The sequence below is a fragment of the Gymnoscopelus microlampas genome (genome assembly GCF_963454915.1).
Source record: "Gymnoscopelus microlampas genome assembly, chromosome: 8".
In the NCBI taxonomy this organism is placed as follows: Eukaryota; Metazoa; Chordata; class Actinopteri; order Myctophiformes; family Myctophidae; genus Gymnoscopelus; species Gymnoscopelus microlampas.
The window spans coordinates 13889858-13907196 of record NC_139945.1 but is presented as its reverse complement, the minus strand read 5'-3'; the positions used below and the strand labels follow the sequence as shown (position 1 = coordinate 13907196).

The window sequence follows — 17339 nt, the reverse complement described above, 5'->3', positions numbered from 1 at the left end:
GTTTCTATATCAGTGGTGCTCAATCTTTTTCATGTCAAGGACCCCCAAAATGATATATATTTGGCCGCGGACCCCCATCAAAATATTTTGTTCCAGAGACCCCCAGAAGCAAAGATTTGAGTTAAAAATGTTCGCTTTAAAAATATATATGTTCAAAGATTTGCACACATTTTCACAAATTTTCAAAAATAGCAGATCTACAAGCTCGTAGTGCGGCACTCGGTGCCGCGCTATGAGCTTGTATATCTGCTATTTTTGAATAGCCAAAACTGTAAAATAAAGCTTTTTAGCTCAAATCAAAAAATGACACAGTTCCAGGTCTTAATGGGTTAAGGCTGTTGTCATGATTGATAACAGCCAGTGAATCCTCTCATCGATTAGCGCACACACCGCCGCCGGGGATCTGTCCAGAGGTGTTCTGAGTGTGTGTTAGACCGACGGCCACGCCGGGTTGTCACGCAGAGCCTGGCTGTGGGGGGGGGGTGGGGGGGGGGGGTCAGTGTGGCCTTTTGACGGATCGCGCCGGCACAAGGTCATCGCTATCTGGGACCCCCATCAGCTCCACAACCTCCGCTCTGCGTCGTTGGGAAAACCAAACAACTCTCACACACAACCCCCCCCCCCCCCCCCCCCCCCCCTGTGCCAAGGGCGGAACAGACCTTTGTTCACGGCCTTAGCCAATCAAATCACCCCTGCCCCCCTCCGCCCCCCCCCCCCCCCAAGCTGAGTGGGATCTTTTTATAGCAGCTCTGGTCCGAGGGAGTGTTGCCGAAACGATGGCGGCCGCAGCAGAATACAAGCACTTCACCTGTAATTTGGGGAGAGGAGGCTTGTCCCGAGTGGGGGACAACAAGGGCCCGTCCCAGGGGTGCCCGTGGATGACCAGGTGCTAATTGGCTCTTAAGAGAGAAGTGCTGTGCTGTGTAGTGGCGTTGGTTGCAGTGCTACCGCTCCAGTAGCCATGGGATGATGATGATGCAATCACCCCCGGGAGAGTGCAGCTGGGTGTTTACTAAAGATCCAAGCCGCCGGGTCAGAGCGGCTCGGCTCATACAGCAGCCAGTGGTGGAAAGTAACTAAGTGTATTATTTACTCAAGTATTGTACTTATACCACTTAAACCCCATATGGTTGAGTGGAGTCCCTCAGGGCTCTAGTCTATACTAGTGTCTTTTCTGCTTTCTGTTACTGTGGGGGAAAGCTTTCGCAGAAAATAGCCGATCGACAGGCACACAACGCGTCGCAGTGCATTGTTCCTTTTATATCTTTTTATTAAAAGGAAAAAAAATCCTTTTTCTTTTTTCATGTAAAATTCTGAATACAGGCCGTTTACTTGTAACAGAGTACATTTATATTGTGGTATTGCTATTTTTACTTAAGTAAAAGCAACCAAAACTACTGATCAGAGTAGCCTACTCCTTCCAGCCGTGGCCAGTGTTGCCAGATTCTGTGAGAGAAACAAGCAACCAGGTCTAGGAAAACCAGCCCAAAACCAGCCCAAAAGAAGCGACTATGGGCAACATGAGCACTTTAACATATACATCAGCTATTTGAAAATAGCAGATCTACAAGTTCACAACGCGTCGCGTCGCGTTGTGAGCTTGTAGATCGGCTATTTTCAAATAAAATCTTGCAGGGAAATTATAATAAGCAGATCTGGCAACCCTGGCCGTGGCAGCAGCAGATGGGATTGCATTGCAGGGGCTTTTAGACTGATGTGAGAGCGGACAGCCTTCGTCTGAGCGATCGATAGACGTAGTGGCGGCTCCATCGCCTCCACCCTGCAGCCCAGACCCTCCTCCTCCTCCTCCTCCTCCTCCTCCTCCTCCTCCTCCTCCTCCTCCTCCTCCACCACCCGGAGACTCACAAGATATACTCTGTGTCGGGGGGAAACCTCATATTATGTCCAAAACTGTTACTTTTCAGCATTCAAATTCAAAAATTGTAAAAGAAGAAGGCGATGCGTTTGGAGCTTGTGGATCTGCTGCTTTTCATGCTTTTGTGTGACGCTGTAGTATGATCACGTAGGGCGTTCATTTACGAGGTTTCTGCCCGACAACAACGATATTTAAATCTGGGTAATGGAGGAAGAAGTACCACGATATGAAAAAATTATAATTCTTGAGTAAAAGTATAAAAGTATTGGCGTTAAAATATACTTAAAGTACCAAAAGTACTCAATTTATAAAAATGCTTTAAAAAAAAGCAGATCTACAAGCTCACGACATGTCAAGCTAGTAGATCTGCTCTTTTTTTTTTTAAATAGACAAAGAATACAGTAGTGCTTAGGTAATGTATTTTTTTTAAATAATAATCTAAATCTACAAAGTAACTTGTATAGCTAAAGTTGTCAAATAATTGTAGTGGAGTAAGTACACATTTCCCTCTGAGATGTAATGGAGTAGAAGTTTAAATGATTGGGAAAAAAATGATGATAACAAATAATTGTGCACTACTAAATATTCTTTCCACCACTGATTAACCCATTGAGACCTGAAGCCGATTCTACGTGTCACCTAAATTTCAACAATTTTCAGAAAAACGTATGTTTCTATATCAGTGGTGCTCAATCTTTTTTATGTCAAGGACCCCCAAAATTATATGTATTTGGCCGCGGACCCCCATCAAAATATTTTGTTCCAGGGACCCCCCAGAAGCAACGATTTGAGTTAAAAATGTTCGCTTTAAAAATATATATATTCAAAGATTTGCACACATTTTCACGATTTTTCAAAAATAGCAGATCTGCCGCACTATGAGCTTGTATATCTGCTATTTTTGAATAGCCCAAAGTGTAAAATAATGCGTTTTAGCTCAAATCTAAAAATGGCACAGTTCCAGGTCTTAATGGGTTAAAAAGCGAGCGCACTGCAAATACACAAAGCTTTGGGGGTTATGAAGAGGTCGGCGCTATACATTATCCCACGCCTGAACCTAAGGCGTGGCTTCTCTACTCATTTGCTAATTTCTTCCAAATGAAACCCGACCGCTTATGATGACACGGATCGAGACAGGTTCCTCGTCATCGTCTTTGACTGGTCGAACGAACATGCTTCATCATCATGTGTCGCCGGGGGAGTGTGTGTGTGTGTGTGCGCCTGGAAGATAAAGAACTGAGCTGAGCGGTAGAACTGCGTTATTCCTCAACGGCGGCTTTTCAATTTGTCGTAACGTTAGAGTCGTTAGGGTGACGTTAAGTCATTATGGTGACCGTTAACGCGTTTGATCTCTTATAGCAGCGCTTAACCCGTTAAGACCTGGAACGCATATGTGCCATTTTTTTATTTGAGCTAAAAAAAACATTATTTTACACTTTGGCTATTCAAAAATAGCAGATCTACAAGCTCGTAGCGCGGCACCGGGTGCCGCGCTACGAGCTTGCAGATCTGCTATTTTTGAAAATGAGTGAAAACTTGTGCATGTTTTGAGATGGGGGGTCCGCGGCCAAATACATATAATTTTGGGGGTCCTTGACATGAAAAGGTTTGAGAACCACTGATATAGAAACATACGTTTTTCAGAAAACCGCTACGATTTAGAAGACATTTTGCAGAATCGGAACCTCAGGCCTAAATGGGTTAATTAGAAACCAGGGGGTAAATGTGGCGCGGTTTGATCCTCATGCACACAGCGGTAGATTAGAACCGCTGTTAATGGGGTCCGCTTGATCGCTTAAGGTTGAAAAATATGACAGCGGCGACGCCCCCCTCTCGCGTTTGATTGACCATCCATCCAGTTGACACTATTTATGCCGTTGGTTCTCAAAGTGGGGTCCGGGGACCCCCAGGGGTACTTGAGGGGGTTCCAGGGGGTACCCAGCTAAATGATGGATAGGAACCAAATGGACCCTTATGGGTCTGTAACTCTGAGAGTATACAAATGGAACCAAATGGACCCTGACGGGTCCATTTGGTTCCATTTGTACACTCTCAGAGTTAAATTGACATAGATTTTACAATATAAATTGCGGTCCAAGTGATAGAAATGCCATTAAATGGGGGTCCGTAGCCTAATGCATGTCAAACTGGGGGTCCTTGAAATTAAAATGGTTGAGAATCACTGCTATAGAGCCGTAAAAATCTTCTCTTATGGGGGTCCCTGGCATATCTTTTCAAATGGGGGTCCGCGGGCTAATAAGTGTCAATTTGGGGGTCCTTGACATGAAAAAGTTTGAGAACCACTGATTTATGCTACTGGCTCTGAGAGTCTGGAGACTCCTGGCCAACAATGTGTCCAATATGACCGGTCAAAGTGTAGCTTATTTAGTAGTAGTAGTTTATTTTGGTCATAAAAAGGAACATTCAGTATACATCATATCATATGGATTAGAGCAAAAAGGTGTAGGCTGAAGCCGATGGCTTATTTGGTCTATCCTTTTCACATGAAAAATCAAACGTAAAGAAAAAACTAAAAAAAAAAGAAGAAGAAAAAAAGCACAACAGAAGAAAACAAGATAAACGTGATCACGCAGATTTACAAAAGAAAAAAAAAAACAAGTCTTACAGATTCCTCGAAATATCATCATATATCAACATTCATATATAATACTATAGTAATACATTTTAATAATAACAAATAATATAATAGTACCTTGCTTGATACTACCATGTAAAGAGTAAATGATACGGTTATAGCGTTACTTTATCATAATTACTAAGATATAATCAGTAAGATATCATTACAAAGCTGATATTCCTTCCAGTATTAATAATTCACATTAATGTTCTATGATATTGATCTATTATTTTATATTTATACATTATTTTAACTTTATTAATTGATCTACACTTTTTTAGTTCATCGTCCAAGCCGTTCCGAAGATTCACCCCTCTGACACTTATACATTTACATTTGTTGTTGGTTCTTGCCTTAGTCCCCTTAAAAATACCAAATCCCCTTAGTTACAGTATACCTGCTCTCTCTAGACTCAAACAGCTCCTGGATACAGCATGGAAGCAGATGGTTATGTGCCTTATACATTATGACTGCAGTATTAAGGTCAACAAGATCATGTAGTTTTAGGGTGTTTTATTGAATAAAAAGAAAAAAAATTCTACTGTATCCAGGAGCTGATCTAGTTGTTTTCCTGAGCAATACAGACTTGTGTCATCCGCAAACAGAACACACTTCAGATGTTTCAATACGTCACATATATCATTTATGTACATTATGAACAGTTTAGGCCCGAGTACAGAGCCTTGTGGGACTCCAAATGTGATGTTGTGTTTATCAGCATCAACACTGTTCATATGTACATACTGGTGTCTGTCGCTGAGATAACTCTTTAACCATGTATTAGCAGTTCCTCTAATACCGTATCTTTCCATTTTTTTAAGAGCAAACCATGGTCAATAGTGTCAAATGCCTCTTAAATCAATACAAAAAAACACAGTATATTCATTATTATCGATTGCTGTAGATATAGATTCAACCAGTTCCGTGACTGCCATCAAGGTGGACCTGTTTGATCTGAACCCATACTGATGGTTACTTAGTAAAGTGTGCTTTTCTATGAAATTGTCAAGCCTTGGAACAAACAGTTTTTCTAATATTTGAAAATTGTGGGAGCAGAGAGATAGGTCTGTAATTTGTGAAATTATAATTGTCTCCGCTTTTGAAGATAGGAACTACTAATAGCGGTCTTCAAATTGCTTGGGAAAACGCTGGTTAAAAAAGGTTGTTTACAGATGTATGAATACAGGTATTCGTATGAATGAAAGGTTTTTTCAGATCGTTTTTAGCACCCGGGTGATAATAGCACAAGCTCTTATGGTGTGTTTGAAGTCGATGAAGATGGAGAAGCTGGAAGACGGACAAAATCCATATGAAACTAAAATATACAAGCTAATCGTGGATGCATAAGGAGAATCATTTCTTTGGTGTAATTAACAACATCCACTCAAAACTCAGAAATAGTTACAAATGGATGGTCCGTGATGGATGAACCACACTCAAAACCCCCGTTGTGCTCTTCTATATTGATGTACCACTGATGGAGCTTGTGCCAAGCTGCCCAGGTGCATGGTGAAAAATAATAATTGCTGAACTACTTGAAAGCTACATTATTCTGAAAGTAGTTAGAAGTAGGGAAGTTGTATAAGTAGATAACATTTCTGTCTGTTTTGTTTCCTTGTACAAGGAAAGGGTCTTTATACTGTAACTTTTAAAGTATAAAGACTTATTATATAGACATATTTTAACACCAGATGCTTTTCTTAAGTACATATAGACGGATTTCCGCGCGACGTCATCACAGAGCAGAATGCGCAATCTGCGCATGCCCAGGTGAAAGGCGCGTTCAAAAATACAGCCCTGAGCGGCAGTGAGCGCACTGGCCAATACGAACTAATAGGCGAGTGTGCTCCGGTGCGTAATTTCCAAACGCACCCATAGGCTTCCCCCTCCTCTGCGAGGTCATATTCCTCTCATGTTTACTAACAGGAAACCCGTCTATGAGGTGAGCTACTTTAACACTTTGACCCAAGTCATTTTCTTTTGGGTGACTTACGCACCAAAGATTACATTTACCTGTGTCTTGACTGCAAATGTAGTACTGGTACTGTAGGTGTTAATTTGGGACTAACATAACTCCCTTCTAAATAGTGGCCTACATTTTATTATTATCTGTTAATGGTTGATAAACCATTAGCAAGCTTCGGTTAACAGTTGTGGAAAAACATTCAAAATTGTCATCATGTACACCATCTAATAAGAAGTATTTACCTTTAGTTTTACATTGGAACATGGATTATGTTCCAGGGGCCACAAGGAAGCTCCGCTGGGGCAGGATTTGGAACCTTGCTGACCGGCAGTTGAATATCACTGGTTCACATTATGCTGTCTCTGCTGTGTAGGTTCTCAATAGTGGGGTACAGTGATCCGAGGGGTCAGCGAGGGGCTTCCAGGGGGTCACCAGCAAAACAGTTTAACCCATTGAGACCTGAAGCCGATTCTACATGTCTCCTAAATGTCAACAATTTTCTGAACAACGTATGTTTCTATATCAGTGGTGCTCAATCTTTTTTATGTCAAGGACCCCCAAAATTATATGTATTTGGCCGCGGACCCCCATCAAAATATCTTGTTCCAGGGACCCCCCAGAAGCAAAGATTTGAGTTAAAAATGTTCGCTTTAAAAATATATTTATTCAAAGATTTGCACACATTTTCACGAATTTTCAAAAATAGCAGATCTACAAGCTCGTAGCGCGGCACTCGGTGCCGCGCTATGAGCTTGTATATCTGCTATTTTTGAATAGCCCAAAGTGTAAAATAATGCTTTTTAGCTCAAATCTAAAAATGACACAGTTCCAGGTCTTAAAGGGTTAAGTGTGTGTGTGTGTGTGTGTGTGTGTGTGTGTGTGTGTGTGTGTGTGTGTGTGTGTGTGTGTGTGTGTGTGTGTGTGTGTGTGTGTGTGTGTGTGTGTGTGTGCGTGCGTGCGTGCGTGCGTGCGTGCGTGCGTGCGTGCGTGCGTGCGTGCGTGCGTGCGTGCGTGCGTGTGTTTCCACAGCTTTGACCTGGTGACCAACGGGGGCGTGGCCGTCGCCCTGCACTTCGAGCGCGCTCCGTTCATCACCCAGGAGCACACGCTGTGGTTGCCATGGGGACGCTTCTTCGTCATGGACACGGTGGTGATGCGGCACGAGGAGAACGACATCCCCAGCTGTGACCTGAGCAGCTTTGCCCGGCCCAGCCCCGTGGTGTCGCCCGCCCCGCTCACCGCCTTCGGCGGCTCCTGCTCCGAGAGGGGCTCCATCGTCCCCGAGATCCAGGTGATGACCCCACCGCCCCCCCCCCAACCACACACACATCCACCACCTCTAACCCAGTGTTTTTTTTAATTTTTATTCTTTTATATATATCGTTTTTTTGGGGGGGGGTTTTCTGCCTTTATTCGGATAGTATAGTGGAGAGTGACAGGAAACGGGGAGAGAGAGACGGGGAGTGACACGCAGCAAAGGTTGTCATGCTTGGGAATCGAAACTGTGACTCGCTGGACCCTTTTTGTGGTGTGCGCCTTTATCAGCCTCTAACCCAGTGTTTCACAAAACAATGGGTCAGACTCGGGGCCCATTTCTGGGGTCGCGGACCCATTTCTATTTCTTTTTTGACGTTTCCTTACATGTTGGAACCACTGCTCTAAACCCCCCTCACTCCCTCACCTTGTCTTATTGTCTCCGCCAGGCCGAAGGCGTGGCAGAGACGTTTTGCACCCTGTCCGTCCGTCTGTGTGTCCGTCCGTGTGTCCGTCCGTCCGTTCATCCGTTTGTGTGTCCGTCTGTCTTTGAACAGCTAATCTGGGTGGGTGTGTGTGTGTGTGTGTGTGTGTGTGTGTGTGTGGTGTGTGTGTACTTGTGTGTTACTATACTTGTGTATATTGTTTACTTGTGAGGGCAAAATGTCCCCATAAGCGTAGTAGGAAAAAGCTTGTTTTATAGTTATTAAGAAAACTAATGATTTAGGCTTGATTTATACTTGTTTGCACAGTTTGTACACAATGCGTCGCAGTCACAGCGGGACATGTTGTGAGCTTGTAGATCAGTCACAGCGGGACATGTTGTGAGCTTGTAGATCAGTCACAGCGGGACATGCTGTGAGCTTGTAGATCAGTCGCAGCGGGACATGTTGTGAGCTTGTAGATCAGTCACAGCGGGACATGCTGTGAGCTTGTAGATCAGTCACAGCGGGACATGTTGTGAGCTTGTAGATCAGTCGCAGCGGGACATGTTGTGAGCTTGTAGATCAGTCACAGCGGGACATGCTGTGAGCTTGTAGATCAGTCACAGCGGGACATGTTGTGAGCTTGTAGATCAGTCACAGCGGGACATGTTGTGAGCTTGTAGATCAGTCGCAGCGGGACATGTTGTGAGCTTGTAGATCAGTCGCAGCGGGACATGTTGTGAGCTTGTAGATCGCCAACATTTTGTGCTTGACTACCGTGCGCAATTAAACTCAGGCTTTAGGGTTAGGGCAAAATAAATGGCAAAAAATGATAAAAATGGCATTTATACATGTTGATGTCCTCACAATTGTATTGATACACTTGTGAGGACATGTATGTATGTGTGTGTGTGCGTGCGTGCGTGTGTGTGTGTGCGTGTGTGTGTGCGTGTGTGTGTGTGGCTACAGTATGTCTAGCGGGCGTCGCTGTGCCCTTCTCTAATTACGTTGTCTCCCAGTTTGCTTTGTAAGATTTATGGCATATCAGTGAATTGAGTCACTGTGCAGTCTGGCCTATTTATAGACGCCTCTCCTGTCCCGTTCCTTGAGCCCAGAGACAGCCCCCCCCCCCCCCCCCCCCCACACACACAGCGCGGGGACACTGGCCAATTTACACCTCCGTTCGCTACGGGCCGTATTTTGGATCAATTAAGCAGGCATGGCTGCTCTCCGTGAACATTCATAACAAAACACTTCGGAGCTAGATGAGCCCCCTGTGAACGCTGCAGGTCCTTTAACCCATTGATACCTGGAACGCATCTGTGTCACTTTAGATGTCTTTGGCTTTTCAAAAATAGCAGATATACAAGCTCGTGGCGCGGCACCGAGTGCCGCGCCACGAGCTTGTAGATCTGCTATTTTTGAAAAATCGTGAAAATTATTTTTTTATATTTTTTTACCAAAATTTGTTAGGATTTTGATTTTTTTTAGACGCTGCCTCAGGTCTTAATGGGTTAATTGAGCCGAGCGGCCGACTTTAATTGTTCCACTGCTGTCTGTCCAGTATCCATGGAGGCAGGTGTTGAGAGTACAGGGATGCAACTATCCGTTGTTTTTGTTAGCGACGATAATTTGTAATCGAATAATCGAGAAACTCGATTTATCCGTAGTTTTTTGGGGCGGTGTAACCGCCCCCTATAAGTGAGTTTTGGACACTGACCAATCCTGCACCGTGATTGGCCTATACAGTCTACAACGCAGTCTACACCCCTAACCCTTCCATTGTTAATGCAAATCGATACTTTTGCAAAGTCAGCCAATCACATTACAGCTAGTGTCATCACCACTAACTGTAATGTGATTGGCTGACTTTGCAAATTCAGGACTGTGATTGGCTAGCGAAACACGTGACACATGTGTAGCCCTATGAATAGCAGTATGGACGTAAAAAAAAAGTCATTTATCCTTTTTTTTAAGTGAGTCATGTTGTGATGACCACACACCGCCCACTTCACACTGGGTGTGATTTTTTTTAATATATCAGCTAATGCAGTGGTTCTCAAACGTCAAGAACGCCCCATAACTGTGAGAGTGTACAAATGGAACCAAATGGACCCGTACGGGTACTTTGTACATTTTGTGAACCACCCGGTTGATATATTAAAAGGAGCTGGCCAGATATGTGGAGAATGGAGATGACTGGAAACGCCATTAGAGGGTTCGTCTGAGGACGACTTTGTAGAGAGAGCTAATTGATTCATCACTTGAGCCTTATTTTTATAGTCCGTTGCACTACGATTCCGTGCAAAGAATATTCTAAGTTAGCCTACTGGCAGTGTGCACAGGCTGACCATCTTATATAGACAGTTATTCTCCTGCAGAGCGATACCATAACAATCTCTGCGCGTGTGTCTGTGTGTGTGTGTGTGTGTGTGTGTGTGTGTGTGTGTGCGTGCGTGTGCGCAAAAAATATATATACATTTGTTTATCCCCATAATATATGCAGTACTCTGATGTCATCAACATGATGTCATAGTACTGCCGTCATAGACTGGCCTGGACTTCATATTTGGGCATGCTTCACACAGAACTCCATATATGGGCATAAAGGGTACCCAAACAGACAGATACATAAATATCCATATATGGACATAAAAGGGACACAGACGGATACAACCAGAACTCTGACAACAGGTACAACGGGTCTACATTACTGGGTGGGGCATGCATTCCCAACTTTCTTCGTTCCCGGCTCCCAAGTTGGCCGGTCTAGTCTAGTTGATCTAACTTTTCAACCTTTTGGGGGATCATAGACAGGGGTGCACATAACTTTTTAGGTCTGGTACGCAGAAGAGCACCTGGACATGTGACTTGGTGCGCATGGCGCCCATCCCGTTTTGTCAACGGGGGGGGGGGGGGGCGTTCAGCTCGGACAGTTTTGTCAACGGGGGGGGGGGGGCTCAGCACGGTGCCCACCGGACAGTTTTGTCAAAGGGGGGGGGGGGGGCGAGAAAAAAAGGACGCTCTGCTTCTAAATTTCGCCGATTTTCGCCGTTTTTTTTAACTCACGCTGTTAGATAAAGCAGCCCAAGGTTGGTGCCCTGTGCTGCTGCGCTGATTTTATCCGCCAGATTGGGACGTTCACGGCATATTTTGCACCATTACGGTGCGTTCATCATCGGTGACGAGTGCCTCTAACAGCCGCTGCTGGCTGCGTGCACGCAGCGAGGCGATGCGAGGCAACGTGATTCAGATCTCTACCCCTGTGTCTAATGGCTGTACATGGGGCCGACGGGTGCTTTACAGTGATTGTGTGAGTGTGGCTTCAGGAAGTAAATTCCTAGCCTCGATCTCCAGGCTTTTATTTTTTAGTTTTGCTAAAAAATAAAAGCTTGGAAATTCCTGTCCCAGCTGTTGGTGCGCAAAAGCGCCTCGCGTCGCCTGATGTGGTGCGCATTTTTTATTTTGGGTGCGCATGCGCACCTGCGCACCAGTTATGTGCACCCCTGATCATAGAACATATGTGTCGTCACACGTTTGTGTTTGTAAAAGACCTGACTATTGTCAGCTGTCTGATTCAGTCGGTACTTTGTGTCATTAATACGGCTTCTCTCACATGCTGGAGTAGTAAGGTAATGTTTATTTCAAGGTGGATGAAAATAGGACCAGGGGTCATCAATGTGTCCGTACACGGACAGACGTGTCCGTGGCAACTAGACTTGTCCATGTCCGCGGCAAATCTTCTATTTAAAAAATAAAAACACTAGAGCCAGTATACAGTGGCTGACTTGTCAGTCTCCAGGTTTTCTTCAAAATAGGTAGGACACTGATTTAATTAATGCAGAAATACAAGTGGTATACTGATATACTTCTATACTTTACTTGAGTTATATCCTACTCATCACAACTTTCACTTTTACTTTAATACATTTAAAACAAACAAAAAAACATTATTTTATTATATTCTGGTTCCCAGAGGGTCAAAACAGTGGAGGATACGTGCTTTATGACTGGGCCTGGAAAAATCTGTCTGAGCCCGAGTTTTTTAAGCTTATGAGTGATGGATGATGTCAATATGACAAATCTTCTAACCGTCTCTGATTGTCTTGCTTTGAAAAGTTCAAAGCCATCATTTCGATTTAGAAAGTTAAGAAAGTGAAGTAGAAAGTAGACAAAAGTGCAGAGATGGTCATGGAAATAATAACAATAATAGACTTGACTTTTTAAAGCAATTTTTTAAAATGGGTTACAAATTTCTCCATCTACTGTACGCTTTGACTGTCAGCTTTCCTACTTAATATCTTAATAAAATAAAATAATGTTCAAAGGGATGAGGACTAACCACTCTCCCTCATGTCGACTAGTATGCATTAGTATTTTATTTATGGTAATATCATTGACCACTCATTTTGTATGTCCTTGGCAAAAATATAGTTTGAGGAAAATGTCCATCACAAGCCCAGGGGTTGATGACCCCTGAATAGGACCAACTGAAAAAGTGTTTTTATGGAGAGTAATGCCCCACAACATGAATATACACTAGTAATATTTTAAATGTTGGTACTGTATAAGTGGGAGGCTAATCCCATGAAAAAACTAAATGTATACAGTTGTGTGAGTGTGTGTGTGTGTGTGTGTGTGTGTGTGTGTGTGTGTGTGTGTGTGTGTGTGTGTGTGTGTGTGTGTGTGTGTGTGTGTGTGTGTGTGTGTGTGTGCGTGCGTGCGTGCGTGCGTGCGTGCGTGCGTGCGTGCGTGCGTGCGTGCGTGCGTGCGTGCGTGCGTGCGTGCGTGCGTGCGCGCGCGCGCGTGGATATAGATATATATATTAACCGTATATATATTATGGTATGTAATTAGCTTCCACATCATGCATTATTGTTTTTATGACCACACAGCTCGTCGCTGATTATCCCGTACTTAGGTTTCTCTCAACTGGAAGATCTCACAAACTGAAATAGGTTGGCAGAAACGGAAAACGGTTGCAGCTAGTGGATTACTCTGGGTCAGGCTTTGGGCAATAACACTTGAGGTTAATGACGTTGCCATATCGCACTTTCTTCAGCGTAGCGTACAGGAACGCTGTCTGCTGTGTCGGAAAAGAGGACCCGCATTTGACCTCTACTGTGGAAATGTCCCAAGACTGCAATGATACTCTAACAAAACCAACCAGCCAGCCTGTTATTGCTCTACTGTAGCGTGCAGGTTCCACAGCCCAAGGACATCCTGGTGACGCCGTTGTCCTACAGCATGCTACTGTATTGGGAAACACTATAGTCCTACTGAAGGACACGGTGTTATTAACCCTTTAAGACCTGAGGCGATTCTTAAAAAAAATCTAAATCCTAACAGTTTTTGGGGAAAAAAATCACAACATTTTTTTTTCAAGATTTTTCAAAAATAGCAGATCTACAAGCTCATAGCGCGGCACTCGGTGCCGCGCTATGAGCTTGTATATCTGCTATTTTTGAATAGCCAAAGACATCTAAAGTGACACAGAAGCGTTCCAGGTATCAATGGGTTAAATCAGTGGTTCTCAACCTTTTTACAACAAGTACCACCTCAGATTTTATCTGTCATTCCAAGTACCATTACCATTTTGCGCGCGCGCAGCGCGCGCGATTTTTTGGGCGGTTATTAGCGGTTATTGATGCTTTTTGGGCGGGTTTAGGATGGATTTAGGGCAGTGGTTTTCAACCTTTATCATGCCAAGGACCCCTAAATTGATAAACATTCGGCCGTGGACCCCCATTTGAAAATGTTTTGTGCCAGGGACCCCCAGAAGCAAAGATATCAGTTCATTTTCGCTTAAAAAAAAAAAAAAAATTCAAAGATATGGAACACTTTTTCAAGGTTTTTCCAAAAATAGCAGATCTACAAGCTCATAGCGCGGTGCCTGCTATTTTTGAACAGCCAAAGCTAAGTGGTTAAAAATGATTGTGACGCTATTAACTCATGTCCAACTTGACCATACTGTACAATACCAAGTACATTTTCAAAAAGCCAAAGTTTAAATGGGGCTGAAGCGGTTTATGTATGTTTTGTCATAATAATTAAAATCCACAAAGTTACTAGTAGTAACTAAAGTTTTCAAATAATTGAGGTGGAGTAAAAGTATAATATTTGCCTCTGAGATGTATTGGAATAGAAATAAAAATATTGCAAATTGGAAATACTCCAGTCAAGTAAAATTACCTTAAAATTATACTCAAGTACAGTATTTGAGTACATGTACTTAGTTACTTTCCACCACTGTCAGCATTAGATAAGATGAATTACTCACCTTCTGAAAAGATGAAAGAAAACACACTTTTGTTCCATAGCCCCACATTGTCTTGGTTTCAGAGATCATGGTTGTAAATATGAACTTTTGCCACAAAGTCTTTATATTCCATAATGTCCCATGACCCACGTCCGTGTTATTGACATTTTGACGATGCACGTTAGTCAAGTGGAGCTGTGTTCCGTGAGCAGAAAGCTGTCAAGTGGCCTCCAGAAAATAAATCTGGTTTCCTTTCAAAACGATGTGCATTTCAGAATAAGAGGTTTTTTAAAACTCTATCCTTGTAATGTTACAATTCAACACACGTTTTATTTTGAAATCATACTACTGGAAGTAGAAGTACCCAGGTAGCCTAGTTGAAACTACTTAACTTCACGCGAAAGCAGCTGTTTATGCGGAACGGGGGAGAAAAAAAAAAGTCAGACAAACAGTGGGGGGAAATCACGGATCGGTGAGAGTGTCCCGTCGTCCCGTTTGACTTTTTCTTAACGGAACGGCGTTCCGCCACCGAATCTTTTACCGGAACGCCGTTCCGGACCGTGTCGGCCCACTTTCACCCCTGCCCTTCACCGTGTTTGTTTTGATCGTGGCTACCAGTACCGGCGCATTCAAAGTAACAGCCAGGAAATGCGCTGTTCCCACACTGACAAAGTGTTCAACAAAACCTTTTTTAAATTAAATTTGAGTGATATTATGGTAATGTTATTTCCATTCAAAGTAGTATTTCGATAGTTTTATTATGTTTTCATATATATAATTATTTTATTATTTTTTTCATTTCCCCCCCACTTTTTTCATTTTTGGGAAGATTCTTCCGCGTACCACCAGGGGGGGGCTCAAGTACCACCGGTGGTACGCGTACCACAGGTTGAGAACCACTGGGTTAAATCAATTATGAGAACTGGTCAGTGTAGTGTGTAATGAATAAATCCTTCATCTGATTCTCACCCTAAAGTGGCTTTAATTGTCCTTTAGCTAAAACCTCTAATAGCCATTATCCCTGTGAGGCCTGGCGTTTGGGTGGAGGCAAGTCTTCAAACACAGAATCAGGATTTATTGGAGACAACTTTAGTGGGGCCAAAGTTTGCAGTAGCCAGTGTCAACGTCAGTCATGAGAAAAAACTAAAAATCCGTCATTAAGAGTGTCTTGAAATTCAGGGTCAACCGAAATTTGATTTGTGGTGGAATTTTCTTAACTACTTGAACCCCATATACGTCTTCGACAAATAGCAAAAATAGCTGATCTACAAGCTCACAGCGATATGACGAGTTCTGAGCTTGTAGATTGTCTATTTCCGCTATTCAGAAAGTCTACATTTCCCAAAAGGAAATGTATTTAACTCAGTCTGACCAGGAGCAGGGATGAAATGCGATGCGAAAATTGAACCCTGGGTTCAACCCACATCATTTAGCTCTTTTTAGCGGTGCCAACCGCTCTACACGTGGCTTTGACTCGGTGTCTGTGTGTCTGTGTGTCTGTGTGTCTGTGTGTCTGTGTGTCTGTGTGTCCGTCCGTCTGTGTGTCCGTCCGTCTGTGTGTCCGTCTGTCCGTATGAGCCCGAGATGAGCACGGCAAAGAAACAACACATACAAACACACGCACACACACACACACACACGGACTTGGAGATTGCCTGTGCCATCTCTCCTCTCATTTGCCACACGTGCCACCGGTTATCAAAGAGGGGTCCAGGGACCCCCAGGGACGTCCGCCCGTATGAGCATGGGATGAGCACGGGATTTTAAACAGCTATAACTCCAGTTTGCAGCATGCCACCAAGTCCAAATTTGGTATGTGGACTTAGACCACCAATACGGGACCAGCATGCATTGCTCAAGCCCCGCCCCCTCTGTCTTCCCATTGGCTGGCCTTTAAACAGCCATAACTCAAGTTCGCAGCATGCTACGGAGTACAAATTTTGTACATGGACTAAAACCACCAATAGGGACGAACTGTAATTAATTAAGCCCCGCCCCCTCTGTCTGCCCATTGGCTGGCCTTTAAACAGCCATCATTCCAGTTTGCAGCATGCTACCAAGTACAAATTTGGTAAGTGGACTCAGACCACCAATAGGGACGAACTGAAATGAGTTACGCCCCGCCCCAAAGGCACCGCTTCCTTCACACAAGGTGTGATTTTTTTGACTACAAGAACTAAGCGAACCATGCACAGGTTCTGGATTTGTTTCCTTAAGCTACAGTATGACTCAGTTTCAGATAAGCTTCTCAGAACCCTGCGCTGGAAGTAGTACTAACCCTGAGTTCAGAAGTTATACTTTAAAAAAAGTTTTCTAAATAGTGGAAGTAGAAGATCAGCAATTTCCACATCATGCATTATTGTTTTTATGACCGCACAGCTCATCGCTGATTATCCCGTACTTAGGTTTCTCTCAACTGGAAGATCTCACAAACTGAAATAGGTTGGCAGAAACGGAAAACGGTTGCAGACCGTTTGCAACGGTTGCAGAAGTTATACTTTAACCCATTAAGACCTGGAACTGTGTCATTTTTAGATTTGAGCTAAAAAGCATTATTTTACACTTTGGGCTATTCAAAAATAGCAGATATACAAGCTCATAGCGCGGCACCGAGTGCCGCGCTACGAGCTTGTAGATCTGCTATTTTTGAAACATTGTGAAAATGTGTGCAAATATTCTGAATATATATATATTTTAAAGCGCACATTTTTAACTCAAATCTTTGCTTCTGGGGGGTCCCTGGAACAATATATTTTGATGGGGGTCCGCGGTCAAAAACATAATTTTGGGGGTCCTTGACATGAAAAAGTTTGAGCACCACTGATATAGAAACATACGTTTTTCAGAAAACTGTTGAGATTTAGGAGACATGTAGAATCGGCTTCAGGTCTTAATGGGTTAAAAAAGTTTTCTAAATAGTG

The 17339-nt window shown here is 43.4% G+C and overlaps 1 protein-coding gene across 1 annotated transcript in view; it reads left to right on the top strand.

Annotated features, from left to right (window-relative positions):
- Positions 1-17339, top strand: part of tenm4 (teneurin transmembrane protein 4) — a 359498-nt gene that overhangs the window by 203948 nt on the left and 138211 nt on the right. The window contains 2 exon segments of the mRNA XM_084064566.1: positions 6441-6456; positions 7510-7771. Coding sequence (XP_083920692.1) covers positions 6441-6456; positions 7510-7771 — 278 coding nt within the window.